General features: G+C 49.3%; 1 protein-coding gene, 1 long non-coding RNA gene and 1 pseudogene across 22 annotated transcripts in view; 1 reads left to right on the top strand and 2 right to left on the bottom strand.

Annotated features, from left to right (window-relative positions):
• The window catches only part of LOC128931288 (uncharacterized), a 685,153-nt gene that overhangs the window by 28,086 nt on the left and 630,784 nt on the right, over positions 1–26,283 (bottom strand). For both annotated transcript variants that reach the window (XR_013529172.1, XR_013529173.1), the window contains exon 4: positions 306–468. This is a non-coding gene — a long non-coding RNA (uncharacterized LOC128931288). The remainder of the gene's footprint in view (positions 1–305; positions 469–26,283) is intronic.
• Positions 4,572–25,711, top strand: LOC128930954 (putative inactive beta-glucuronidase protein GUSBP11). 20 transcript variants are annotated; one of them, XR_013529157.1, is made up of 9 exons: positions 17,356–17,573; positions 18,293–18,479; positions 18,936–19,304; positions 19,957–20,061; positions 21,674–21,791; positions 21,990–22,104; positions 23,236–23,313; positions 24,927–25,122; positions 25,444–25,574. XR_013529157.1 is itself a non-coding variant. In XM_078355239.1 (4 exons), exons 1-4 carry the CDS (start codon positions 17,472–17,474, stop codon positions 19,983–19,985), a joined length of 687 nt encoding a protein of 228 aa, XP_078211365.1. In that variant the 5' UTR covers positions 17,356–17,471; the 3' UTR covers positions 19,986–20,871. The 20 variants fall into 20 exon arrangements, 2 of the variants coding, with proteins under 2 accessions (XP_078211365.1, XP_078211364.1); XR_013529151.1 differs by adding an exon at positions 22,280–22,391 and having other exon boundaries at positions 18,936–20,061; XR_013529154.1 differs by adding an exon at positions 22,280–22,391 and having other exon boundaries at positions 18,936–20,061; positions 24,916–25,122.
• LOC144580190 (uncharacterized) lies at positions 5,608–7,269 on the bottom strand (annotated as a pseudogene).

Raw genomic sequence — 26,283 nt, 5'->3', positions numbered from 1 at the left:
GAGTTCAAGACCAGCCTGACCAACATGGTGAAACTCTGTCTTTACGGAAAATGTAAAACTTAGCTGGGTGTGGTGGCAGGCACCTGTAATCCCAGCTACTCAGGAGGCTAGCACAAGAAAATTGCCTGAAGCCGGGAGGCAGAGGTTGCAGTGAGCTGAGATTGTGCCACTGCACTCCAGCCTTGGCAGTAAGAGTAAGACTCCATCTTTTACAAAAAAAAAAGATTTAATGTGCAAAATAATTCCAAATTTCTAAAGTTGAGTGTTCTGAGCACTAAGCTTTGATTCCTGAGAAACGTACTTACCAGAACATTCTTCAGTGATGCCCAAAAAGTGAGGTGTGTCTGCTCTGCAGAGATGAGTCAGGAGTAGTGAAGAAGCAGGTGGCTTGTCAACTCTGCCCACCAGAAATGACGCTCAGCAGGGTTTAGCAACAGTAGTCTCCCTTGTGAACCCACAAGGTAAAGTCTAGGAGGAAACCAGAAAGGAGTTAGCCAAGTTACAAAAGAATGGCTGAGGTTGGGCGGCCCCAGGGGAAGGAAAATGCCAGAAACATAGAAGCTCTGGTCACAGTGTTCTCATGAGGATTTTTATTAAAAAGAAGCTTTGGCAGCCATCCCAGAGCAACCTCAAGAGGAGATATTGGGGTCACAGAGCTGCCTGGCAGTTTTGGAGTTATGCACAGACCTGGAGAAGCTGAAGTCCAGGGGGCCACCTGCATCTGCATGGCAGTAATCAAGTCTATCACTTATTCTCCTCTCCCTCCAAACTGTCACTGCAAGATCCCACTATGCCACTTACTAGCTGTGTGACCTTAGGCAAGTTACTAAACATTTCTGAGCCTCAGTAAACGGTAGCTAATATTGTTTACTGTTATTAAAAGTGGTTAAATCTTTACAGGGTCATGCACAACCATAAGCAGGTAGCACTGGGAGAGGCAAACATTTCTTATGACACATTAGATGGTAAATATTTTAGACACCGTAAGCCAAACAGCATTATATATATGTATATATTTCATACATACATAGCTACAGGCACTCAGACAGTGGCTCTCTCAACAATGGCAATGCCTTTCTGACCAAGACTGGATTGATCAGTGGTTCTTATGCCACATTTTCATGTGAAGTGTTAAAGGCTGCTGTCTTCTCTGTCCTGTTATTACACAACATTGAGTGGGCCCACTCTGGCCACACTCCTGGAACCTCACCACCGGAACCAGGAAGTAAGAGGTCAGGGTCCTCTCCTTCCCTGAAGTTCTAGCTGCAGCCCCAACTCTGGGTTCACCCTGGAGCCCTGTGTTGGTGCATTCCTAGGTCAGGGAAGGCTACACTCTGCCCCCCACATGACACCTGGGGATAGTGAGATAAACCAGATGTGTCAGTGGCCAGAGAGAAGGGCAGCAGCTAGTGTGGCCACTTGCTGGGGCCTCCGCTGCTTCCCTTGGCTGGTGTGGAGAGAATGATAGAAAAATAAGAAACAGAACAGACTAATTATGGGTAATGCAATTAAAGTAGTAATAAAAAGTCTCCCATCAAAAAAAAGCACAAGAATCATGGTTTTACTACTGAATTCAATGAAACATTTTTAAAAGAGCTAATACCAAATATACTCAAAATATTCCCCCAAAAATAAAGAGGAAGGAACACTTCCAAACTTGTCCTATGAGGCCAGCCCTGGTACAAAAACCAGACCAAAACACAACACAAAAAAGCAAACCACAGGCAAATATCCCTGATAAACACAGATGCAAAAAATCCTCAACCAACTATTTGAAAACTGCATTGGACAAGACAATAAGCAGATCATCTGCCACGATTTAGAGGGATTCATCTGAGAAATATGAGGGCAATTCAATAAACCCAAATAAGTAAATGTGCCACATCACATTCAGCAAATCAAGAAAAAATATATCATCATTTCAGTAATGCTGAAAAAAATAAAATTCAACGTTCCTTCGTAATTCAAGAAAGCTGTTTCATTACTTCTACCACCCAAAAAAGATACCTAAACACAACAAAAAATTTGGAAGATCCCACAATGAAAATGATAAAAGAGACAAGATATCAAAACAGACACGATGAAAAGATCGCCCATGTCCAAGCACTAGAACATTAAAATATCTATCACCCAATGTGATCTGCAGAATCAATGCAATTCATGTGAAATTACAAAAGACATTCTTCATGGAAACAGAAAAAAAATCCTAAAATTCACATAGAAATGCAAAATATCTCAGATAGATAAAAGAATCATGAACAAAAAGAAAAAAACTGGAAACATCACAATACCTGATTTTAAAATGTATTATAAATCTTTAGTAACAAAAACAGCATGGTACTGGCCATAAAAGTGGCAAGGGAGAGACAGACAGACACACAGACATAGAGAACTCAGAAATAAATTCATGCATTTAAAGTCAACTCATTTTTAGCAAAGGCACCAAAAACACACCTTTGGAACGGACAGTCTCTTCAATAAACTGTGCTAGGACAACACAACACATACATAATAAACGGTCAAGAATAAATCTAGACCGTTATCTTACCAAATACAAAAATCTACTCAAAATAAAGATTTAAATGTAGGACCTGCGACTATGAAACTACTAGAGAAGAAAACAGTATAAATCCTTCATGAAATTGGTTAGGACAAGGGATTTTCAAATACACATCAAAAGCCACAGCAACAAAAGCAAAAAGCGTCAAATGCAATTGCATTAAACACAGAAGCTTCTGCAAAGTAGAGGAAGCAATCAGAATGAAGAAAATTCAGAATATGGAAGAATTTGCAAACTATGCCATCAGGCAAGCAGCTAATACAGAAAACATATAAAGAATTCAAACTTCTCCAAAGCAAAAAATACAAATAACCTTATTTAAAAATCAGAAAAAGATCTACCCAAACCCTCTGTCTGTCCCCCAGCATTATTTTTCCATCTTCTTTTCCCAACAGCCTTTGGCCCTTCCCTCTCGCCAGCCTTTTTCTTTCTCCATCTACCCCAAAGCTTTTTCCACATTTTCCCCCACTGTCATTTCACAAAGACTTCTCTACTCTCTTGCTCACTACAGTTTTCCCCACTCATCTACCCCAAAACTTTTATACACCGTTTTCCCCCACTGTGTTTTCTTCCTCTTTCCTACCCTCTTTCCTGCCTCACTCTCATTCCGTTTGCTCCTCTATCTACACAAAAACATTTTCCCCATCTTTTACCAAAGCCTTCTCACCACTCCTGCTCAGCACCCTCTTTTCCCCCTTCATCTCCCCAAAACTGTTTGCCCCATCGTCTTTTTCCCCTTTCCTTCTTGCCACCCTCTTTCCCTTCTCCATCTATCCCAAAACATTTCCTCACCATCTTTTTTGCAAAGCCTTCCCCGCTTCCCACTCACCCTCTTCTTCCCCTTATCCTGCTTGCCACGTCTTTGCCCTCTACGCTATTTTTCCCATCTTCTTTTTCCCATCCCTCTTTCTGCACTCCCTCTGGCCACCCCCTCTTTTCTCTTCCCACTTGCCACCCTCTTCCCCCTCCATCTATCCACTTTATCCACTGTCTTTTCTTTCTGCAGTCTTTCTTTCCTGCCCATCGTCTATTTGCAAAACCTTTTCTCCTCCCCACTCGCCACCCTCTTTTCTCTCTTCATCTACGTAAAAAATTTTATCCCCTTCTTTTCGCAAAACCTTCTCTCCCTCCTGCTTGCCCACTTTCTCTTCCCCCTCCCTCTTTGCATCACCTTTCCTTCTCCCACTTGTCCCCCTCTTCCCTTCTGCATCTGCCCAAAATCTTTTTACACACTGTCTTCTTTCCTCCCGTATTTTTTCAGACCTTCTCTCCCTCCTGCTCACCCCCTGGTTCTCCCCTCACTATCCTCTCATTCCTCCTGTCACTTGCCACTCTCTTTTCCCCTTCCATCTACCCAAAAACGTTTCCCCACCATCTTTTCACAAAAGCTTCTCTCCCTCTTCCTCGCCCCCTGCTTCCCCCCTCACCATCCTCTCATTCCTCCTCTCACTTGCCACTCCATTTTCCCCTTCCATCTACCCCAAAATAGTTTTCCCACCATCTTTTCTTCACCGTCTTTTTTCAACATCTTATCCTGTTCGCCATCCTCTTTGTCCCTTTGGCAATAACCACCCTCCTTAGCCCTCCCACCTCACCCCAAACTCGTTTCCCCTCCTACCGCTCCAGGGGCATGCGTCAGTGGCTACCGCCAACCACAGTGAACCTCCGAACCGCAGTACTGCAGACTCCAGCTTCCAGCAGGCGGCAGCTGGCTCTCCCGTCTTCTACTCCTCTAAGCCCAGCACCGAGGAGCACAGCCGACAGACACAGAAAAGCCTAGAATGGAGTGCCTGCCCAACAGAGCCATTTATATACTGAGGTTATGCACAGAGGTTCCTGAACTACACAGTCTCATTGGATGAAAACAAGTCTGAGGCCAGCCAATCAGAGCATGAAAATAAAACCCAATCAGAGTAGGCCTAAAGGTTTCCTCTCATCCAATCAGAACATGTAGTCCAGGAACCATGGGCAAAACCTCAGTATATAAGGCATGCTGAGGCTGCCTCACGCTGTTCCAGGCTCTTGTGTATCTTCTAGCGGAGCCACTGTGTTCACGGCTTAGAGGACCAGGAGAAGGGGCGGCAGAGCCACCTACTGCACGCTGGAGGCTGCAGCCTGCTGTACCGCGGCTGGCCTCGCTGCAGTGGGTGGTGGTGACGGAAACTGCAGCGGCTGGAGCGGTAGGAGGGCGTAGGGGAGCAGGCTGGAGTGGTAGGAGGGCGGCCGGAGCGGTAGGGGAGCAGGCTGGAGCGGTAGGAGAGCGGCCGGAGTGTTAGGGGAGCGGGCTGGAGCAGTAGGAAGGAGGCCGGAGCGTTAGGAGGGCGGTTGGAGTTGTAGCGGAGCGGGTTGGAGCGGTAGGAGTGCAGCCGGAGTGGTAGGGGAGCGGGCTGGAGCGGTAGGAAGGCAGCCGGCCGGAGTGATAGGAGGGTGGCCGGAGTCGAAGGGGAGAGAGCTGGAGCGGTAGGAGGGTGGCCGGAGCGGTAGGGGAGCGGGTTGGAGCGGTAGGAGGGCGGTTGGAGCGGTAGGGGGCGGCTGGAGCAGTAGGGGAGCAGGTTGGCGTGGTAGGAGTGCAGCCGGAGCGGTAGGGGAGCGAGCTGGAGGAGTAGGAGGGTGGCCGGAGTGGTAGGAGGGCGGCCGGCGTCATAGGGGAGCAGGCTGGAGTGGCAGGAGGGAGGCCAGAGTCATAGGGGAGCGGACTGGAGCAGTAGGAAGGAGGCCGGAGTGGTAGGGGAACCGGCTAGAGCAGGAGGAGGGCGGCAGGAGTCGTAGGGGAGCTGCCTGGAGCGGTAGGAGGGCGGCCGGAGTTCTAAAGTAGCGGGCTAGAAGTAGGAGGGCGGCCAGAGTCATCGGGAAGAGGGCTGGAGCGGCAGGAGGGCGACTGGAGTCATAGGCGAGCGGATTGGAGCGGTAGGAGGGCACCTGGAGAGGTAGGAGGGCGGTCGGAGTCATAGGCAAGCTGGCTGGAGCGGTAGGAGGGCGGCTGGAGAGGTAGGAGGGCGGCCGGAGTCATAGGTGAGCGGGCTGGAGCGGTAGGAGGGCAGCTGGAGTCATAGGCGAGCGGGCTGGAGCGGTAGGAGGGCGGCTGGAGTCATAGGCGAGCGGGCTGGAGCGGTAGGAGGGCGACTGGAGTCATAGGCAAGCTGGCTGGAGCGGTAGGAGGACAGCTGGAGAGGTAGGAGGGCGGCTGGAGTCATAGGCGAGCAGGCTGGAGCGGTAGGAGGGCGGCTGGAGAGGTAGGAGGGCGGCCAGAGTCATAGGCGAGCGGGCTGGAGCGGTAGGAGGGCGGCTGGAGTCATAGGCGAGCGGGCTGGAGTGGTAGGAGGGCGGCTGGAGTCATAGGCGAGCAGGCTGGAGCGGTAGGAGGGCGGCTGGAGAGGTAGGAGGGCGGCCAGAGTCATAGGCGAGCGGGCTGGAGCGGTAGGAGGGCGGCTGGAGTCATAGGCGAGCGGGCTGGAGCGGTAGGAGGGCGACTGGAGTCATAGGCAAGCTGGCTGGAGCGGTAGGAGGGCGGCTGGAGAGGTAGGAGGGCAGCCAGAGTCATAGGCAAGCTGGCTGGAGCAGTAGGAGGGCGGCTGGAGAGGTAGGAGGGCGGCCGGAGTCATAGGCGAGCGGGCTAGAGCGGCAGGAGGGCGGCTGGAGCGGTAGGGGAGCGGGCTGGAGTGGTAGGGGAGCGGGCTGGAGCGGTAGGAGGGCGGCCGGAGCGGTAGGGGAGCGGGCTGGAGGGGTAGGAGGGCGGTCAGATAGGTAGGGGAGCGGGCTGGAGCAGTAGGATGGCAGCCTGAGTGGTAGGAGGGCGGTCGGAGTGGTAGGAGGGCGGTCGGAGTGGTAGGAGGGCGGCTGGAGCGGTAGGGGAGCGGCTGGAGAGGTAGGAGGGCGGCCAGAGTCATAGGCAAGCTGGCTGGAGCAGTAGGAGGGCTGCTGGAGAGGTAGGAGGGCGGCCGGAGTCATAGGTGAGCGGGCTGGAGCGGTAGGAGGGCAGCTGGAGTCATAGGCGGGCGGGCTGGAGCTGTAGGAGGGCGGCTGGAGTCATAGGCGAGCAGGCTGGAGTGGTAGGAGGGCGGCTGGAGAGGTAGGAGGGCGGCCGGAGTCATAGGCAAGCTGGCTGGAGCTCCTGTCTCTGCCTGTCAAAGAACTGGGGTCACAGAATACTCCTGGCTCTTCTTGGTCTTTTTATGATTTGTCAGCATTTTCCTTGGGACTCTGCTGGTCTGTTTCAGAGTGACTGAGTGGCCCCTCTCTGTCCTACTGATCCTTTGATATCTGAACCCTGGGCCACAGTCCAGCCACAGCCCTGAAGCTCCTGGCCTCTCTACTCCTAGCGCTTTCAGAAAGTTCACTGCCTGGCACAGAAAAGACCCTCCTGATGCCAGCCAATGTAGACACACTCCCTGCAAAGATCCCACTGGAGCTCACCATGCTGGGCGCATCACCCACATCCCTTCCTCTGGCTCCTCAGACTTGCATCCCACCATCAAATACACCTCCACCCCACAGATTCCAAATAAGCACAGTCACCCCAACACTGAGGTCCCTTCTCTGATGGGCAGCCCCTCCCCAGCCCCCTATTGCCCCATCTCCAGGATCTTTCTCTTCCAAGATGTGGCTTTTCTCTCTGTGTGTTCCTTTCTCTCCATCAGTACCTGCTAGCTATGGTCATAGCATATTTTAGCCATGCCGGCTTCTTCTCCTGGCAATACTGATGCATTCATTTCTTCCTGGCCCTGTGAGTGGCTTGCTTCCTCCTATTCATCAATGTCCAACACCTTGGGACAGTGGGGGGAAGTGGGATTCCAATCTTTCATTTATTCTTTCACCTACTTGTCCTCTTTACTCTGTGTATTGAAAAGATAGCATTATGCCATGATGTTTTTAGACTGCTTTATCTAAAAACAAACTCAAGCCAGGTGCAGACTCACGCCTATAATCCCAGCACTTTGGGAGGCTGAGGTGGACACATCACCTGAGGTCAGGAGATCGAGACGAGCCTGGCCAACATGTTGAAACCCTGTCTCTACTAAAAAAGTACAAAAATTAGCCAGGCACAGTGATGTGCACCTGTAATCCCAGCTGCTCAGGACACCAAGGCAAGAGAACTACTTTAACCCAGGAGGGAAAGGTTGTAGTAAGCTAAGATTGAGCCACTGCACTCCAGCGTGGGCAACAGACTGAGACTTTTTCTCAAAAACAAACAAAGCCAAAAAAAAAACCCAAGCTCAAACATCAGTTTACAAATAAAAGAATAAATCAAAAAGAATTGTAACCAGCCCCCAAGGGGAGAGGAAATGTAGTGGACATGACACTTCCCCCAGCAAGCAGCCATTTCTGGTTCCTCTGTCTCTCTCCTTCCCACATCAACCCCAAATGCAAGGGTACATTGTCCTCCGGGTTCCCATGACAGAGGCCACAGTTCAGGCCCCTGTCATCACTCGAATCCACTGTTAAATCCTCCCTGCTGTGGTCTCCTGGAGCCTCTCCCCAAGCCAGGGGGCTTCCTAGTGCACCCTGAACATCTCTCCAAAGCCCAGGTCTGACCCCCTACTGCCCACCTGAACAGCTTCCTTAGCTGATGTCCTTAGGAATCGAGGCCAGGGTCAATTCCACCCTCTCTGCAATGTCTCTAAAGCCAAACTGGCTCATCCTCTTGGTGTTTCCTGGCTTGGTTTCACTGCTCCTTCCAAATGCCCGCCACTCGACTTTGTGTTTTCTGTCTGGGGTCCTGTACACGTGTTTTGAGGAGAATGACACATTTCTTAAAGTCAGTTCACCCCACGCCTCTACGATGCCTGCCCTTATCTTCCCACCGCTGCACACCCACAGCACTCCAGTTACATCCTGTTACAATGTGACATTGGGGTTAGGTGATCTTCCCTGATTTCTTCCAGTCCCATTACACTAGATGCCTGTAGAAGGCAGAGTTTTATAAAATATCAGTGTATCCTATTTTTTTTGAGACAGAGACTAGCTCTGTCCCCCAAGCTGGAGTGCAGTGGTGAGGTCATAGCTCACAGCAGCCTCCACCTCCTGTGCTCAAGCAATCCTCCCAACTCAGCCTCCTGATTAGCTCAGACTAAAGGGCTGTGCCCCTACACCAGGACAGTTATTTATTTATTTATTATTTTATTTTATTTTATTTTATTTTTTTGAGATAAAGTCTTGTTCTGTTGCCCAGGCTGGAGTGCAATGGTGTGATCTCAGTTCACCACAACCTCCACCTCCTGGGTTCAATGAATTCTCCTACCTCAGCCTTCCAAGTAGCTGGGACTACAAGTGTGTGTCAGCATGCTCAGTTAATTTTTTTTTGTATTTTTAGTAGAGATGGGGTTTCACCATGTTAACCAGAATGGTCTCAATCTCCTGACTTCATGATACACCCACCTCAGCCTCCCAAAGTGCTGGGATTATAGGTGTGAGCCACAGTGCCCAGCCTACTAATTATTATTATTTTTTGAGATAGAATCTCACTCTGTTGCCTAGGCTTGAGTGCAGTGTCATGATTTTGACTCTGCAACTTCCACTTCCTGGGTTCAAGTTCTCTGCCTCAGCCTCCCGAGCAGCTGGAATTATAGGAACCTGCCACCACACCCAGCTGATTTTTGTATTTTTAGTAGAGACAGGGTTTCACCATCTTGGTCAGGCTGGTCTTGAACTCCTGACCTTGTGATTCACTCACCTCAGCCTCCCAAAGTGCTGGGATTACAGGCATGAGCCACCATGCCTAGCCTCAGCCTACTTAATTCTTGAGACAGAGTCCTGTTTCCCAGGCTGGAATGCAGTGGCCTGATTTTGGCTTACTGCAACATTCATTTCCTGGGTTCATGCAATTCTTGCACCTCAGCTCTGTGAGTAGCTAGGAATAAGGTGTGTGTCACCATGCCAGGCTGATATTTGTATTTTTAGTAGAGATGGGGTTCTCCACATTGATCAGGCTGGTTTCAAACACCTGGCCTCAAGCAGTCCACCTGCTTCAGCCTCCCAAAGTGCTGGGATTCCAGGCGTGAACCACCATGCATGGCCGAGAGATTTTTTCTATTTTTAATAGAGACAAGGGTCTTGCTATGTTGTCCAGACTTGTCTCAAACTCCTGGCCTCAAGCAATCTTTCTGCCTTGGCCTCCCAAAGTGGGGGGATTGCTGGCGTAAGCCACCATTCTTGGCCACCAGTTGGGTTTTTGTTTCTCTCTATCCTGAAGGTGTGAGAGAAATCTTTCAGCAGGTCCCTGCCCAGCAGGTTCCTCCTGAGGAAAGCATGGCTCTCTGCAGGGTGGGTAGTAGTCCTGAGCTGAGGACAGTCACCTGCCCTTCTCTCTGGAAGTTGACCTCAGCCGGAGGTCTCTCCTGGCAGTGTCCCTCAGCAGCAACCTGATTTCTGCCCCCAGGTACCTGGCCAATGACGTGGAGGAGGTTGATGAGGCCCCCAAACAAGCCATCTTCCACTTCCTGTATGGGAAGAACCGCTTCCAGTGACCCTTGTTCCAGAAGCTTCGGTTCCAGTTCTTCTGTTCCATGCACTGGAGAGCTTGTGTTTCCCCAGAGGAGTTGGAGAAGGTGAGTGGGGTGTGGGGAGGTGGAGGAGGTGGGGAGGAGTCAAGTGGATTGGAGGCTGGATGAAGGGAGGGAGGGGCATCTGAGGAGTCCCCGTCTTCTCAAGGACCATTTTCTTATCCAGATCCAGGCTTATGACCCAGAGAACTGGGTGTGGGTATGAGACCACGCCCTCCTTTCCTAGAGCTCCAGGGACCATGGAGGCCTGAGGTCATCAGCCTGAGGGAAGGTACATTTGTGTCCCCTAGAGTCAAGGCAGAATATTATGGTCTATTTAGGAAATCTGAGGAACCCAATTGCTTGAACCAGCTTCAAACCTGGGCAACATGGCGAGATCCCTTTTCCACAAAAATACACAAATTAACTGGGTGATGTGGGAGGCATCTCTATTCCCAGCTACTCAGGAGGCTGAAGAGGGAGGATCTCTGGAGCTTGGGAGGTTGGGGCTGCAGGGAGCCCTGATCCTGCCACTGCACTCCGGTCTGAGACCCCATATCAAAAATCATCATAAATACTGAGTTCCAGGAGGTTGATTACGATTGACGCACTTGAGTTACTGATGTGGGTCTAGGATTCAGTGAAGATTCGGTTTATGTCTTGTGCAGCTAACCACGTTGAGGACCCAGCATGAGACTTAACCATTAGGAAGTGAGATTACGGATCAGGCTTCTGGATTGGTGGTTAGTGATGATGTCACATTAGAAACACAGCTAGCATGGTTACAAGTTTAGATCTTAAGTTACACCAAAGGCCCCAGGTGTGATGAAGTCCAAAGCCACATTCTCTGAGGGTGCTCTACTCCCTGAGCAGACCCACCCAAAGTCCTGACTATGAAGCAGATCGCTGGGGCTGGCCTTGGGTGTATTAAGTGAGATTTGGAGTCAGGTTCGCCAAAGTGTGAATATCACAATTGAACATGATGGTTCAGAAGCAGGGTAGAGAATGAAGGTCAGGAGATAAAATTGGATTGGTCAATTGCTAGTTAGAATTGAAGTGGGATGTGAGTAACTTTCCTGTCTAGAGAACTGCCTCCTTGAAATGTGACCTCCTCTCTTTCACTTCCAGAACACTGGACCCAGGGAAGATGTGGATTTTCAGCAGGAAGTTTATTCCAATGTTAATGGCAGACACCAGGAAGGAAGAGAGGAACCATTTGTGCAGATCATCTGGAAGAACCTAGAAGAACCTGGACTGTTCTAGAAGGAGCCGAATAGAGTGATTATGCTGCCCTCCTAGGAGTGGTGGGTAGGGGGTACTTCTGGGCATCCTTGGAGGACAGTGAGAAACCAGCGGTGTTTCTTGTTCCACCCCTTCCTGCAGCACCACCTCCCTTTTTAGATTGCTGAATTCAACCTCCCTGGGGTGGAACCTGGAGGTCCTGCTTCCTATGGACTTGGTTGCCACAGTCCGGGAGCATTTGAAGGCACAGTGCAGGTGCTCAGATTGGCACAGAATTATTTGTAAAATATGAGTGCCACAGGATTGTAACAGATAGCTTCATGCATACTATGCATTTTGTTGGTTTGTTTGGAAAACGTCGGCCATTGAATTATTAGTACATTTATTTCAGATAGTTTGGAAATTTTTATACTTTTGAAGACATGCTGCTCCTGTAGAGATTTTTGATGATAGTTATAGCTGTTACATATACATAAATATAATTTTCTTTCCATTTTTAAGAAGGTATTTTGTTTATCCTAAATCTTTTATTATCTGTTATTATATGTGCTCCTGAAGTGAACACTCTTTTTATCTATGATGCTTATGTAATCTATTATATCATATCTATGTGGTAGTTCTCGTAAATTCTTGTACTAGGAATTTTTATTTGCTGTTTCATGTTTGTTACTGAATTGTGAGAATCCAGTTGTGATTTTTAACATATCTTAGGTATATGTTAATAGGTCTAATATATACTATACATTTTATTGGTTTATTTTGAAAAAGGTGGGCATAGAATTCTTTTTTTTTTTTTTTTTTTTTTGAGATGGAGTTTCGCTCTGGTTACCCAAGCTGGAGTGCAATGGTGCGATCTCGGCTCACTGCAACCTCCACCTCCTGGGTTCAGGCAATTCTCCTGCCTCAGCCTCCCGAGTAGCTGGGATTACAGGCACACGCCACCATGCCCAGCTAATTTTTTGTATTTTTAGTAGAGATGGGGTTTCACCATGTTGACCAGGATGGTCTCGATCTCCTGACCTCGTGATCCACCCACCTCGGCCTCCCAAAGTGCTGGGATTATAGGCTTGAGCCACTGCACCCAGCCCCTAGAATTCTTACTGTATTTATTTTAAATAGTTTGGAAATCCTGGTATTTTGAAAAGACATTGTTCCTATAGAGTTGTGTGATGAGTGTTATAGCTGTTATATACACATAAATATAATTTTGTTTTTCTTTTAAGAGAGGATTATGTTTATCCTAAGTATTTTATCTTTAAATCTTTGTATGTATTATTACATGTGGTGGTGAAGGGATGACACTTTTTTTCTCTGATACTTACTTAGTATATTACCTTTATAGCTACATGGTAGTTCCCCTAAATTCCTGTAAAAATAAATTTTTATTTGATGTTAAGTGTATGTTTTTGAAATGTGAGAATTCAGACATGATTTTTTACCTCATATTGACATGTTTGTATGTTAAAGAGGATGTATGTTTTAAAGGAGGACATGCACTGTGTGTTTTCAAGAGAACAGAGCAGTGCATGTATTGGGGAAATGTAATAAAGATGAAGTTTTTTCACCTTTATAGAGTGCAATCATCTTGCTCTGGATTGCTTATTTCCTATCAAGTGACATTTTTCCTTAATGTTATTTGGAAAAATGTCCAAATATTTGGTTATTTGAACATATTTATTAGCTCTGGAAGATAATCCCGTTATTTTTCATGTAGAAAAAAACAAAGCTGTGCTCAATGCTCACATGTATAATCCCAGCACTTTTAAAGTCATGGCAGGAGGATCACTTGACACCAGGAGTTTGAGACCAACCTGGGCAACATAGCATCTACATCTATTTTTTAAAAAGAAAAAAAATAGAGAAGGCCAATCCCAAGCTTAGAGATTTTTGTTTATTTTGTTTTTTTGAGACAGAGTCTCGCTCTGTCGCTCAGGATCAAGTACAGTAGTGCAGTCTTGGCTTACTGCAACCTCCACCTCCTGTGTTCTAACCATTCTTCTGCCACAGCATCCCAAGAAGCTGGGACTACAGGTGTGTGCCACCACGGTGAGGTGTAATGTTTGTATTTTAATAGAGACAGGGTTGCACCATATTAGCCAGGCTGAACTCAAACTCTTGACCTCAAGTGATCCGCCCACCCTGGCCTTTCAAATTGCTGGGAATACAGGCATGAGCTACCATGCCCAGCCCCTAAGCTAGAGATTTAAAGCAGGAAATGAGAGAAAGACATTGAGAGAAGAAAACCAGGTGGTAAAAATACTCTAAAGGTTTTTATTTTCTAGCGTTTCTAAAGTGGCTCACACCTGGGATCCCAGCAGGAGTTCCAGACCAGCCTGGCCAACATGGTGAAAGCCCATCTCCACTAAAAACACAAAAATTAGCCAGGAATGGTGGTGGCCACCTGCAATCCTAGCTATTCGGGAGGCCAAGGCAGGAGAAATCACTTGACCCTGGAAATTGGAGGTAGCAGTGAGCAGAGATTGTGCCTCTGCACTCCAGCCTGGGTGTCAGAGCGAGACTCTGCTTTCCAAAGAAAAAAAAAAAGTTTCTGCAACATTTGAGCCATTAAAGACAGGCACTGTGCCATGCAATTTTTTTTATTTTTGGAGTTGGGGTCTTGCTCTGTCACCTATGCTGGGCTGCAGTGGTGTGGTAGCTCACTGTAGCCCCAGACTCAAGTTCAAGTGATCCTCTTACCTTGCTTCCCGAAGTGCTGGGATTACAAGCATGAGCCATCACAGCTGTCCTGTATGACACAATTCTGATGTCAACTCCCTGATGTTAACATCAAATGCCACAAGTTAAGGCCACAAACCCCCACTAGGCTGCCTTCACATTAGATGCAAGCTGCAAGTTTGGGTGTGCTCAGATCACATGTACTTCTCACCAACTGGCTACAAATTCAGAGGTTCCCACAGTGTCCTCCGGTTTGATAATTTATAACAACTCAAAGAACTCAGAAAAGCAAGATACTTTTTTGTTAGATGAAGTCTCACTGTTAAGCAAAAGTACAATGGCACAATCTCAGCTTACTGCAACCTCTGACTCCCAGGTTCAAATGATTCTCTTTGCCTCAGTCTCCCTAGTAGCTGGGATTACAGGTGAGTGCCATCATACCTGGCTAATTTTTGTATTTTTGGTAGGGTTTCGCTGTGTTGGCCAGGTTGGTCTTGAACTCCCAAACACAAGTGATCTGCCTGCCTCAACTTTCCAAAGTGCTGGGATACAGGCATGAGCTTCTGTGCCCAGCTGAGCATGATATTTCCATTACAATTTTATATAAGAAAAACTGACAAAAGTAACACCAGTCAAAAGCAGAGACACGTAGTATAAACTCCGAGAGAGTCCTGAAGATGACATTTCTGTGTCCTCAGGATGCATCATCCTCTCAGCATACTGATGTGTATCTCAAACCAGGGAAGATCACCTTAGCTTCCACGTCCAGGGGTTTTATCACAGCAGGTGGGTTGATGCAATCATTGGCCAGGCAATTGAGTCCATCTCCAGCCCCCCAGTTCCTTTCTGGAGGTCGGGCTGACATTATGTGGCTCAACATCACAACCTTCAAATCACATGGTTGGTCTTTCTGGTGTGGTTGCCCCCTGGCCAAGTCATCTGGTTAGCATGCACTCAGTTGTGACCCTGGGGTGGCCACTATGAGTAACAGACACACCTGTCATTCAAGAAATTCCATGGATTTAGAGGCTGGCTACCTCCAGGAATCAGAGACAAGACCAGAACCAACAGGGAAAAGAAGACCAGGGAAGTGTCAGAACAGCAAAGAAATAAATTCCTTTTTTAAAAAATTTTGTGTAAATGAGTTTATTGACAAAGACACAAGGTCACACTTCCCCCAACCCCCACCCTCCCCCAAAACAGGACCCTACAAGAACAGAGGAATGAGAAGCATTCTCATGGTAACATTTTTGCCACCCCGCCCCCCTTCCGATTTCTTTCCAAAGACTCAAGCTTCACAACACAGACACACAGAGCAGGCTTGGGTGAGGACAGACACTCAGGGAATCTCTGACCAGCAAAAGAGTTCTGGGTGTTTGCTTCTCCTGCCCTTTGTGTGATGCCAGCTGATGTTACAAAAACACACTTAGGCAGAGGAGGGGGCATGCAGAGCAACCTCCACTCACTTCCCTAATTTGGCCAAGCTTGGAATGAGCCAAGAGAGAAGTTGTGGTGGAGGCAACAGTTTCTTCCTCTCAGGAGAGGACCTTCCCATAATAAATTCTACTTCCCATAATAAATTCCTTTTTATATGTGTATATATAATGTATATAAAATATATATTTAATGAATTAATGTATTAAATATGTAGATTGTTTTATAAATAGAAATGTCATATTTTCATATAACATAAACATTATACATATATAAATATATGTTTCTCCCTTTATTTACTTATGAGTTGAGTTGGAGTCTCACTCTGTCGCCCAGGCTGGAGTGCAGTGGCATGATCTCAGCTCACTGCAACCTCTGCCTCTTGAGTTCAAGTGATTCTCCTGCTTCAGCCTCCCCTGTTGCTGGGATTACTTTTGTTAAATTTGGCCTAAACCTGCCTCATAAACAGTGAAATGTATCCTAATTTAAGTGTGTAAACCTTTTGCTAAGGTAATGTAAAAGTAAAATTAAAGAAAATAAGGAAAAAAGAGCATAAACCTTTGTGAAAAAGCCTTTAGGCCTTGTCAGTTCCTAGAATGTATTTATTTCACTACACTGGGGACTCCATTTCCAGTGTTAAGGTCCATTTTCAGAAGACTGGGCAAGCATCAGACAGGGGGTGGGGAGGAATTATACAAACAATTGAGTCCAGGTGGTGGTCCTAGGACCCAAGGGGCCCCTCTGTATGGCAGGGGCACGCAACAGCCGTAACTGATGTGTTCCCTGAGAATGACTTTATGGTCTAAGAAGAACGTGTGTTCTCAGCCCCAAGCTAAGGAATCAGGAGTGGCAAGACCCCAGAAGGATGCCAGCTTATGAAACCCCAAGTCAAGAGGTCTAGCAGGGCACTTGGTTTCTCAGGTCACACACTTGGCCCTCTTCCAAGTTGTACTATTCTTCTTTCCTTTCCTTTCCTTCCTGTTCTAAAGGTTTTCAGTAAACATTTTTTTTGAGATGGCATCTCACTCTATCACCCAGACTGGTGCACAGTGGCACCATCTCAGTTCATGGCAATGGCCGCCTCTCAGGTTCAAGCAATTCTCCTGCCTCAGCCTTCTGAGTAGCTGGTCTGAGACCACTACCTCACCTGGCTAATTTTTGTATTTTTAGTGGGAATAGGGTTTCTCCATGTTGACCAGGTTGGTCTCAAACTCCTGACCTCAAGTGATCTGCCCACTTCAATCTCCCAAACTGCTGGTATTACAGGCTTGAGCCGCGGCCCTGGCCTTTTTGTGTGTGTGTGTGTGTGTGTGTGTGTGTGTGTGATAAGTCTCCGGCCAGGCTGGAGTGCAATGGCATGATCTTGGCTCACTGCAACCTTCGCCTCCCAGGTTCAAGCGATTCTCCAGCCTCAGCCTCTCTACTAGCTGGGATTACAGGTGCCCGCCAGGACACCCAGCTATTTATTGATTTTTTTTAGTAGAGATCGGTTTTCGCCATGTTGGCCAGACTGGCCTCAAGTGATCCACCAACCTCTGCCTCCCAGAGTTCTGGGATTACAGGCGAGGGCCACCGATGCACCTGGCAGGCATGGAAGAGGTTCCCTTGGGTCCTGCTCAGAGGAGTTACGCTGGGGAAAGCAAGTGGAGGTGCTCCTTGAAGAAAATAGGGAATCTCACATCTCAGGGGTTCTGTCCTGGCCTGCCGCCCTGGATCGTCCAGCCTGGGTCGGGGTGGGAAGACCTTGCCCTTCTTGACTGGGTTTGAGTGTGAGTGTCCCATTTCGCCAAGGCCTAGCCCGCGGTTCCCAGTCCCTGGCACCACCCAGCAGCTCCCGGCTCCCCCTCCCCTCCAGACCTGGCACTCGCCCTCAACCAAAATGGCGCCGACGGCCTCAGTACGTCAAGCGACGTGCCCGCCGGCCTCCTCCCGGGCTTCTTTTATCCCCGCAGCCGGAACCCGAGCAGCAGAGCGGAAAGCCTGACTTTGGGGTCCGCGGTGGTTTAGGCAGCGCCAGGGCTATTGTGTGGCTGCACGGTGGTGCTGCAGGGCGGGATGCTGTACCCCCGGGAGAGCCCGTCATGGAAGTGCAAGGAGCTGGACAGCCCCTGGAGCTTCCGCGCCGACTTCTCCGACGACCGGCGCCGGGGCTTCCGGGAGCGGTGGTAGCGGCCGCTGCTGCGGTACTTAGGGCAGGGCCGAGAGGCACACAGAAGCCGGGCGGAGGGAGTAGGGGAGCCCGGGCCGCCTCGCAGGCTCCTTTCCCTTGTCGCCCGGGGGTTGGGGGCCCAGAGGAGGTTAAAGGTCAGTGGGCTTGGGAGCGCTGGGTTGGGGGAGTGGGGCAGGGAGGGGACCCAGGAGGACTGCTGCGGAGGAGGAGGAAGCGCCCCTGCCGAGCCCCCTCCCGAGGCGAAGGCTGAGCCCGGGCAGTGTCCTTTTTTTTAATGTTTGTTTTTAATTTTTAAAATATTTTTTGAGACTGGGCTTGGCCCTGTTGCCCAGGCTGGAGCGCAGTGGCGCAATCCTAACTTCTGAGCTCAAGCGATCCTCCTGCCGCAGCCTTGCAAGTTAGCTAGGGGGCTCCACGCCTGGCTAATTAAAAAAAATTTTTCTTTTAGATATAGGGTCTCACTACTTTGCCCAGGCTGGTTTCGAACTCCTGGCCTCAAGCCATCGTTTTATGTTGACCTTCCAAAGCACTGATTACCGGCATGAGCCACCCAAACACTCCTCCCAGTAGTCGGGCCAGAGCCTCTTGGGCTGCACAGAGCTGGACCTGAGGATGGGGAGGAGGAGACAGTTTAAACATCCTGAGGTCAGCTCTGCAAAGAAGCCAGGAATGTAACTTGGTCCCAGATCTGTTTGGGGGCCTAGGAGCTGAGCACCGCCCTTCTCTCCACAGTTTGGCCCCACCCTGGACATGCAGGTTCTCTCCAGCTTCAAGAACATCTGCCAGGACTCGCGGCTATGGCATTTTTGTCAGCTGGGTGTGGCACAAATGGGATGTGACCTTGCCAGAGTGGTGGACCCAGGACCTGCAGAGAAGAGTGGTGCTGAGGATTGGCAGTGCCCACTCCTATGCCATTCTGGTGAGTGCAGCCAGGAGCACGTAGGGCAGGTGGGTGGGTGTGGCTGCTGAACAGCATGGGAGTCCCAGGTGCCACCCACAGCCTGTCTCCTGGGTTGGAACGGTGAGGGGCCCTTCCTTGCTCTGCCCTGGAGGCTGTTCCCTGTGTAGGGGGATAGGTGACCTAGTCTACCCCATTGGGATGCCATTCTTCCCGTCTGGCTGGCAGGCCTCAGCTCTATGCTGCAAGTTATGAGGGAGTGCCCAATAACATGGCCCCTCCTCATGCACTGACCTGCCACCCCCTCCCCATATCTCCAGTGTCTGTGATGGGTGAACGGGGTCGATGTGCTAGAGCATGGGGGTTTACCTCCCCTTCAAGGCCAACATCAGCAGCCTGGTCCAGGTGGGGCCCCTGCCCTCCCACCTCCCCGTCACTATTGCCATCAACGACACACTCCCTCCATCCAGCCACCAGGGATCATCTGCTACATGACTGACACCTGCAAGTGGCTACCATCCTGCCTCCACCACACGCCCCACCTCCCCACCCCACCCCATAGTCTTCCTGCTAGGGACAGATTTGCCTTCACAGAATGGACGGGCCTGGATCTGGGGAGGCCACAGACATGTGAGCTGAGGTTAAACAACCCACAGCAGGGGTCCAGCAAACCACAGTTCTCCCACCCTGGATATCCCAAGGGTTACTTTGTCCACAACACAGACTTTGACTTCAGCTCGGCGGGACTGCAGCGGTCTGTGCTTCTGTTCACGACACTACCTGCATTGATGACATCACCATCACCATCACCACCAGCGTGGAGCAAGACAGTGGCGAGAGCTTCCAGTAGGATCCTTTCTCAGCGGGGCCCAGGGTGGCTCTGTTTGTTCCCTGTTTGGAAAGCTCTCCCAGGAAAAAGGTTCTCCCAGCATCTCTAAACCCTCCCAGGTTCCCATCTACCTACAAAGCTCAAATCCAGACTGTCTGAGCGGGCACCGGCTCCCAAAATCACCTGTGTGGTTGACCTCATTTGGAGAAGAGGGGTCTTCTTGCCTATGGTCACACAGCTCAGGGTGGCAATCCTGTCCCTTTCCCATGGAGCTACCCTCACTCCAGCTCCCCTTGGTACACATTGTGCTCAAGGAACAGGCAGCTTACCAGGTACTCCCTGTGGCCCGAGGCCCCTCCCTGTGGCCCCAGGCTCCCACCAAATCCCTGAGCAAATAGTGCAGTGTTGCCAGTCTGTGGTTTCATGTTGAACTAATTAAATGCTCAAGTGCTGTTTAACTGCATGCCTTGATGAGTGCCTCTCTCCATCCTTTAATGACCCCTGATGCCCACATGGCTCATGAGTGAAGATGTCCCCACCCCAGATGCCCCTTCCCAAGGTGTGCTTTCAGGACTCAGCTCCTAGACAGGGACAGTCAGCCATTAGGGATAGGGTGGGACCAGGGCAGGGGCTCTCCTGACTCCTGATACCTGTTCGCCTGCCCCCCAGCGTTACTGCCACCTGCTATAGGTGACTGAGAAGTGGGCCTAGGGCACCTTCAGACTCAACCCCAATGATGAGGACATCCACACAGCCAGCGAGCACCACCTGAAGGTAAGATCCCTGCAGCCCCACTGCTTTCCTGGCCTCCTGTCTTCACCTGGCCCTGGGCCACTTGGAGCATTAGCACCATTGTTCCATTTACTTCACCATTGGCAGACAGCAGTGACGATCTCAGGACATGGCCAGTTGCAGTGGCTCATGCCTATAATCCTAGCACTTTGGGAGGCTCTGGTGGAAGGATCACTTGAGGCCAAGAGTTTGCATGGGCAACATAACAAGGTTTCATAACTACAAAAAATTGAAAGAAAAAAATGAACAACAGGGCTAAGCAGAATTGGTGAGAGATTTGGGCAAGACCTGGGGCCCTTGGGTAGGGAGGGAGGTTGGCAGGGCTGATGAAAGCTGCCCTGCCTGGATTGACTCCTCTGGGCATCTAGACTGTGACCCTGGGCCTCCCTTCACTTCCAAGAGCTCATTAGCAAAACTGCTGGGAAGCTGCACACGGGATGCAGCTGGAATGACCAGGTGCCTCTAGCCCCTCCAACCCCCTGCTTTTTGCTGTCCCAATGTTGGGGAGCCCAGGGGGCAGTTAGAGCTCAGCAGGGTCCTGGCTCCCCAGGGAAGCAGCTCATCAGCCTCCCTGAGCATCACCTCCTGCTTGCACAGGTGGTCATGGAGCTTAGACTATGGATGTGGCAGACCTGCTCGATGCTCTCCGGCCTCTTGTGGGAGCCCATCAGGACCATGGTGGATCCCACAGAGGTGTGAGTCCCAAGGCACACCCAGGGGTTAGAGAGAGGTGTGATGGCATCCTGAACAGCAGACTAGGTGGCAGGGACAAACAGGGTGGAGATGCCAGGCCCTGGGGGATGGGTATTACAGAACGCCGAGATTGAGGCAGAACAGCCAGGAGTGGGGCATTTCCTGCAGTCCCCAATACTCCCATGGCAGTCTAGCTCAGCAGGCAGGGAAGAGTCACCCTTTGTGGGGCCTGGTGTGGTGGCTCATGACTGTAATTCCAGCACTTTGGGAGGCAGAGGCTGGTGGATCACCTGAGGTCAGGAGTTCACGACCAGCCTGGCTAACATGGTGAAACCCTGTCTCTAATAAAAATACAAAAATTAGCCAGATGTGGTGGTGTGCACCTGTAATCACAGCTACTTGGGAGGCTGAGGCAGGAGAATCCCTTGAACCCAAAAGGCGGAGATTGCAGTGAGCTGTGAAGAACTCACCCTTTGCAGATTTGAGGGAAGGAAACTAAGGCACTAGCTTGGCTGTGCCTGGAGCAGCAAGAGTCTCTCCCCACTCTGCCTGTGTCCCACGTCTCCCGCATTATGTGTCCCCACCCAGCCCATCTGGTGAAAGGCAGAGGCAAAGGCTGCCTCCTGCTGGCCTCATCCCAGGCTTTGGCTTCTGGGACCTGGTGTCTTTGGGTCTGGATTTGTTCCTTGTAGACCTGGAGGAGGAGCTGCTGGGGAGTCTCCACGTGTTGTCAGAGACCCCTCCTCTTGGTCAGCTCCCTGTGACCCCTGTTTCTCAGACTGGGAGGGAAATAAGGGCACACAATTGTGACCATGGAGGTGGCGCAAGGCTGCTAGGAGGAACGGAGTGTCTGCTACAGAACTCAGGGTTTCTTTCATTTACTTTTTTTTTTTTGAGACAGGGTCTTGCTCTGTCACCTAGTCTGGAGTGCAGTGGTGGGATCTCTCCTACCTGCAAACTTTGCCTCCCTGGGTCAAGTGATTCTCCTACCTCAGCCTCCCAAGTAGCTGGGATTACAGGTATGTGCACCACATGCAGCTAATTTTTGTATTTTTTTCAGTAGAGATGGATTTTACCATGTTGGCCAGGCTGATCTCTTGAACTCCTGAGCTCAGGTGATCTGCCCACCTCAGCCTGCCAGAGTGCTGGGATTATAGGCATAAGCCACTGCATCCAGCCTAATTTTAAAATTTTTAACTTTTTTTTTTTTGAGATAGAGTTTTGCTCTTGTCACCCAGGCTGAAGTGCAGTGGCACTCGGCTCAGTGCAACCTCTGCCTCCCAGATTCAAGCAATTCTCCTGCCTCAGTCTCCACAGTAGCTGGAACTACAGGTATGTGCCACACCCAGCTAATTTTTGTATTTTTTAGTAGAGACAGGGTATTACCATGTGGCCAGGATGTTCTCAATCTCCTGATCTTGTGGTCCATCCACGTTGACCTCCCAAAGTGCTGGCATTACAGGCGTGAGCAACCACACCCGGCCAAATTTTCTCTGTTTGTCTTTAGAGATGAGCTCTTGCTCTGTCACCTAGGCTGGAGCGCAGTGGCTCAGTAATAGTTCACTGCAGCCTTAAACTCCTGGACTCAAATGATCTTCCCACCTCAGCTTTCTGAGTAGGTAAGACCGCAGGTGTGCACCACACCCTGCAAAGATTTTACATTTTTTTGTAGTAACGGGTTTTCACTATGTGGCCCGGTCTGGTTGAAGTCCCAGCCTCAAGTGATCCTACCATCTTGGCCTCCCAAAGTGCTGGAATTACAGGCTTGAGCCACCGTACCTGGCCTTGAGTACAGAATTTCCTTAGGGGGTGACGAAAATGCTCTAAAATCGGTGATGGGTGTGCACTAAAGTGTGAGTGATATCTCAGCAAAGTTGGTTTATTTAAAACAACAACAGGCTGGACGAAGTGGCTCATGCCTGTAATCCCAGCACTTTGGGAGGCCAAGGTGGGTGGATCATCTGAGGTCAGGAGCTTGAGACCAGCCTGGCCAACATGATGAACCCCTGTTTCTATTAAAAGTATGAAAAATTAGTAACTTGAATGAGGGGCAGGGTATCCCACCTGCTCCGAGTAGCACTTTATGAGCCCCAGTTATTTCTGGGGTCCTCAAATGAAACCTCCCAAGTCATACCCAAGTCATACCCAACATGTGCCTCCTCCCCTTTTCTAGCCCCGGCTGGGAGATGCTGAGTGATAGAGGCTCAGGCTTTGGGTGTTCCTGGCAAAGCCTCACCCCAGGAGCCCCACAGCTCAGGCCCAGTCCATGGTTCACATGGCCCCATTTCGTCCTCTTTTTCCCTTGAGAGCAATTTGTCCCTGGGAGATCCTGGATCCCTCATTCAGGTGCAGTGCTGTAGGGCAACACTTCTTCCTGGGGTGACCCAGGCCTGCAGTGTCCCAGTGTCACTGGCAGGCCTTGACCTGGCCTCCACCTAAGCCCCTGCTCCTCCTCTCCCACAGGGAACATGACATCCTCTTCCTAGGTTACACCCACCTGCAGAGGGCCCAGCCCCATCACTGGAGCCACTGGATTCTGAGGTGAGCTGGGTGAGTTGCTGGGGCTGTACTGGATGGGAGGACCCTGGCTGTCCTGACCCTCCTGCCCCTGGCTTTCCACAATGGTGCCATGGTGCTGACCCTAGACTCTGAGCAGCTGCTGGAGGTTCGGAAGCTGATTGGTGTCCTGCCCCTGGGGAGGTGGGTGAAACTCCAGTGCCCTAAGGGCCTGGTGGGTGTGGCTGCTGCATAGCCCAGGGATTCACACATGAGCTGGGAAGGGCAGAGAGAGTTACAAAATCAGGTTATCTGCTCAGAGGGGGACCCTGCATGGATTCCCAGGTCTTGCTAAGGTGGGGACGTCCAAGCCAGTGAATGTGTCTGAGCAGGGCTGGCCTTAGCGTAACACACTTAGCGTAATCCAAACTATGGGGAAATGACCTGATTTATTCAATAAATGGACTACAAGGGACAGCACAGAGATCAAAGTGGGAAGTTGGTCAGGATCAAGAAAATCCTAAGAGGTGAATCAAACAATCCCAAGGAGAGACTTTATTTGGATCCTGATTCACACAATAAATACATGAAATGACTGGAAATTTGGAGCTAGAAGGAGAGTTGACAGTGATAAAGAGCAATGGTGTGAGATGGTTGATGATGGTATTGGGATTATTATATTTTTTAAAGAGTTCTTGTCTCCGGGCACGGCGCTTCACACCTATAATCTCAGTAGTGTCGGAGGTCAAGATGGGAAGATCCTTTGAATCCAGGAATTCTAGACCAGCCTGGGCAACATAGCAAGACCCTGTGTCTACTAAAATACAAATTAAAAAATTAGCTTGGCATGGTGGTGTGAGTCTGTAGTTGCAGCTACTCAGGAAGCTGAGGCAGGAGAGGCCACAGTGAACCAAGATCATGCCACTGAACTTCAGCCTGGTTGACAGAGACCTTGTCTTGAAAGAACAAACAAGAATTGTATCTTTTACAGACATATACCAAGAGAGTCAGGGAGGAAATTATATGATGTGTGGGATTTGCTATAAAATCCTGAGAGGGGGAGGAGAAGCATGTAGGAGTATACATGTAACGAGATTGGCCATCAGATAACAAGTATCTGAATCTGCTGCCGAGTAGGTGAAAGTCACCACACTAGCCTCTTGTTCCAAAAAGCTCGAATAGAAAGTTTGTGTAAAAATCCACTTCATGGATATGTAACAAGCATTGAATAAGATCGTGTATACAGAGTGTTTTATCACCATGGCTTGCAGGTAGTCAGCACACAAACTTTGTTTTTAGTTTTGTATAGTCCCTGTCCATTAATCACACCCACAAAAGATATGTTGTTCACACCAAGAGCTCTGGCCCATGGACCTTTGTCCACTTGGTGGTAATTTATTGGAATTTGAGGTTTAGAATGAGGAAATACCAGCCTTCAAAGCCCCAAGCCTACTATGAAATAGCAAAGCCAATGGTCCCAGATGCCTTCGTAGCACACCTAGTAAGTAGGACCATTTTTCTCTCACCTTGTAGGCACACTTGAGTTCATTCACTCATTTTTCATTCATTTCTTATATGCCACGTATTGGGTACTAGGGATCCGTAATACAGTTGGCCCCTAATTGAATGGAAGCATCACTTTCAAAGTATCATTGCAGGATGAGTATTTTGTGTCAAGTGGATTCAAGGGACAGTGCGAAGGATCCATGGCCTCAGTCATGAAGACTCTCCCAAGAGCCAACCGTCCTGGGCACATATAAATGAGTGGAGACATGGAACTCACCCTTACAAGGCCTAGAACTTGACAGAGCATACAAGACAGAAGCCCAAATAACCAAGAACAGGAAGCTGAAGGTGAGAGGTGGGCCCCAAAGGATTCTGTGAAAATGCTATGTGTTTGTGGATTTATCATGCCGAATGAAACCTTTGTTTTTATTCACAGGTTAGATACACTCTATATATAGAATCTATGAAGGGACATTTCTGGGTTTTTTGAGGCCTATGGTGAAAAATGGAGTATCTCAGGCCACTCAGGATGAATAATGCAGTCACCGAGAGGGGCAGGGTGGCCACAGATGGCCAGCAGCAGGGATGGGCATTGTGAGCCTTTGGGTGGGGTTGTGGGAAGTGGCATTGTGAGCCACTGGCCTGACTTTGTTGTTTCCTGGTAACCAGGTGACATAGGAGGCTTTGTGGGTAACAGGCATCAGCCAGGGCCAGCAGCCTTCAGTCAGAAGCTGATGGAGGAGGAGGAGCTCCGACTATTCTCACGGAAGTATTTGTGCCCTTGTGGCTTGCTCTGTTGCAGCACTTTGGGAGGTCAAAGCAGGTGGACCGCTTGAGTCCAGGAGTTAGAGACCAGCCTGGACAACATGTTGAAACCCCATCTCTACAAAAAAAATACAAATTAGGCACAGTGGTGGATGCATATAGTTCCAGTTACTCAGGAGGCTGAAGTAAGAAGATGGCTTTAGTGTGGGACGTGAAGATTGCAGAAAGCTGACATCACAACACTGCACTTCAGTCTTGGCAACAGAGTGAGACTCTATCTGAAAAAAATTGTATACTTTATTGAATCATTTATATATGATTGTTATTTTTGATTACATATTGTTTAGTTCACTACTTTAAAGCCTGCTTTATTATTTCTTAATTTTATTGACTCATTTGTGCCTTAGTCTGTTTCATTACAAATTATTGTTTAGTCACTACCTTGGAGCCTGTTTTCTTTTTTAAAAAATTTTATTACACTTTAAGTTATGGGGTACGTGTGCAAATGTTGCAGGATTGTTGCATAGGTACACACATGCCATGGTGGTTTGATGCCTCCATGTCCCCATTACCTACATCAGGAATTTCTCTTAATGTTATACCTTCCCAACCTCTCCACCCCCAACTATCCCTTCCTTAGTCCCACACCCCCCAACAGACCCCAGTGTGTGATGTTCCCCTCTCTTGTGTTCATGTATTCTCATTCTTCAACACCTACTTAGGACAGAACATGTGGTGGTTGGT

Source organism: Callithrix jacchus, chromosome 18 (assembly GCF_049354715.1).
Source record: "Callithrix jacchus isolate 240 chromosome 18, calJac240_pri, whole genome shotgun sequence".
Classification (NCBI taxonomy): Eukaryota; Metazoa; Chordata; class Mammalia; order Primates; family Cebidae; genus Callithrix; species Callithrix jacchus.
The sequence above is the reverse complement of the archived record's forward strand: the minus strand, read 5'-3'. Positions and strand labels throughout refer to the sequence as shown.

Bases quoted from the DNA above. Each gene is read 5' to 3' on its own strand.
- LOC128930954 (XM_078355238.1), top strand. From the start codon at position 17,472: ATGGAAGTGCAAGGAGCTGGACAGCCCCTGGAGCTTCCGCGCCGACTT. The intron at 17,574-18,292 runs GTACTTAGGGCA...TTCTCTCCACAG, and splicing joins TGGTAGCGGCCGCTGCTGCG to TTTGGCCCCACCCTGGACAT. The intron at 18,480-18,935 runs GTGAGTGCAGCC...TCCAGCCACCAG, and splicing joins CCCACTCCTATGCCATTCTG to GGATCATCTGCTACATGACT.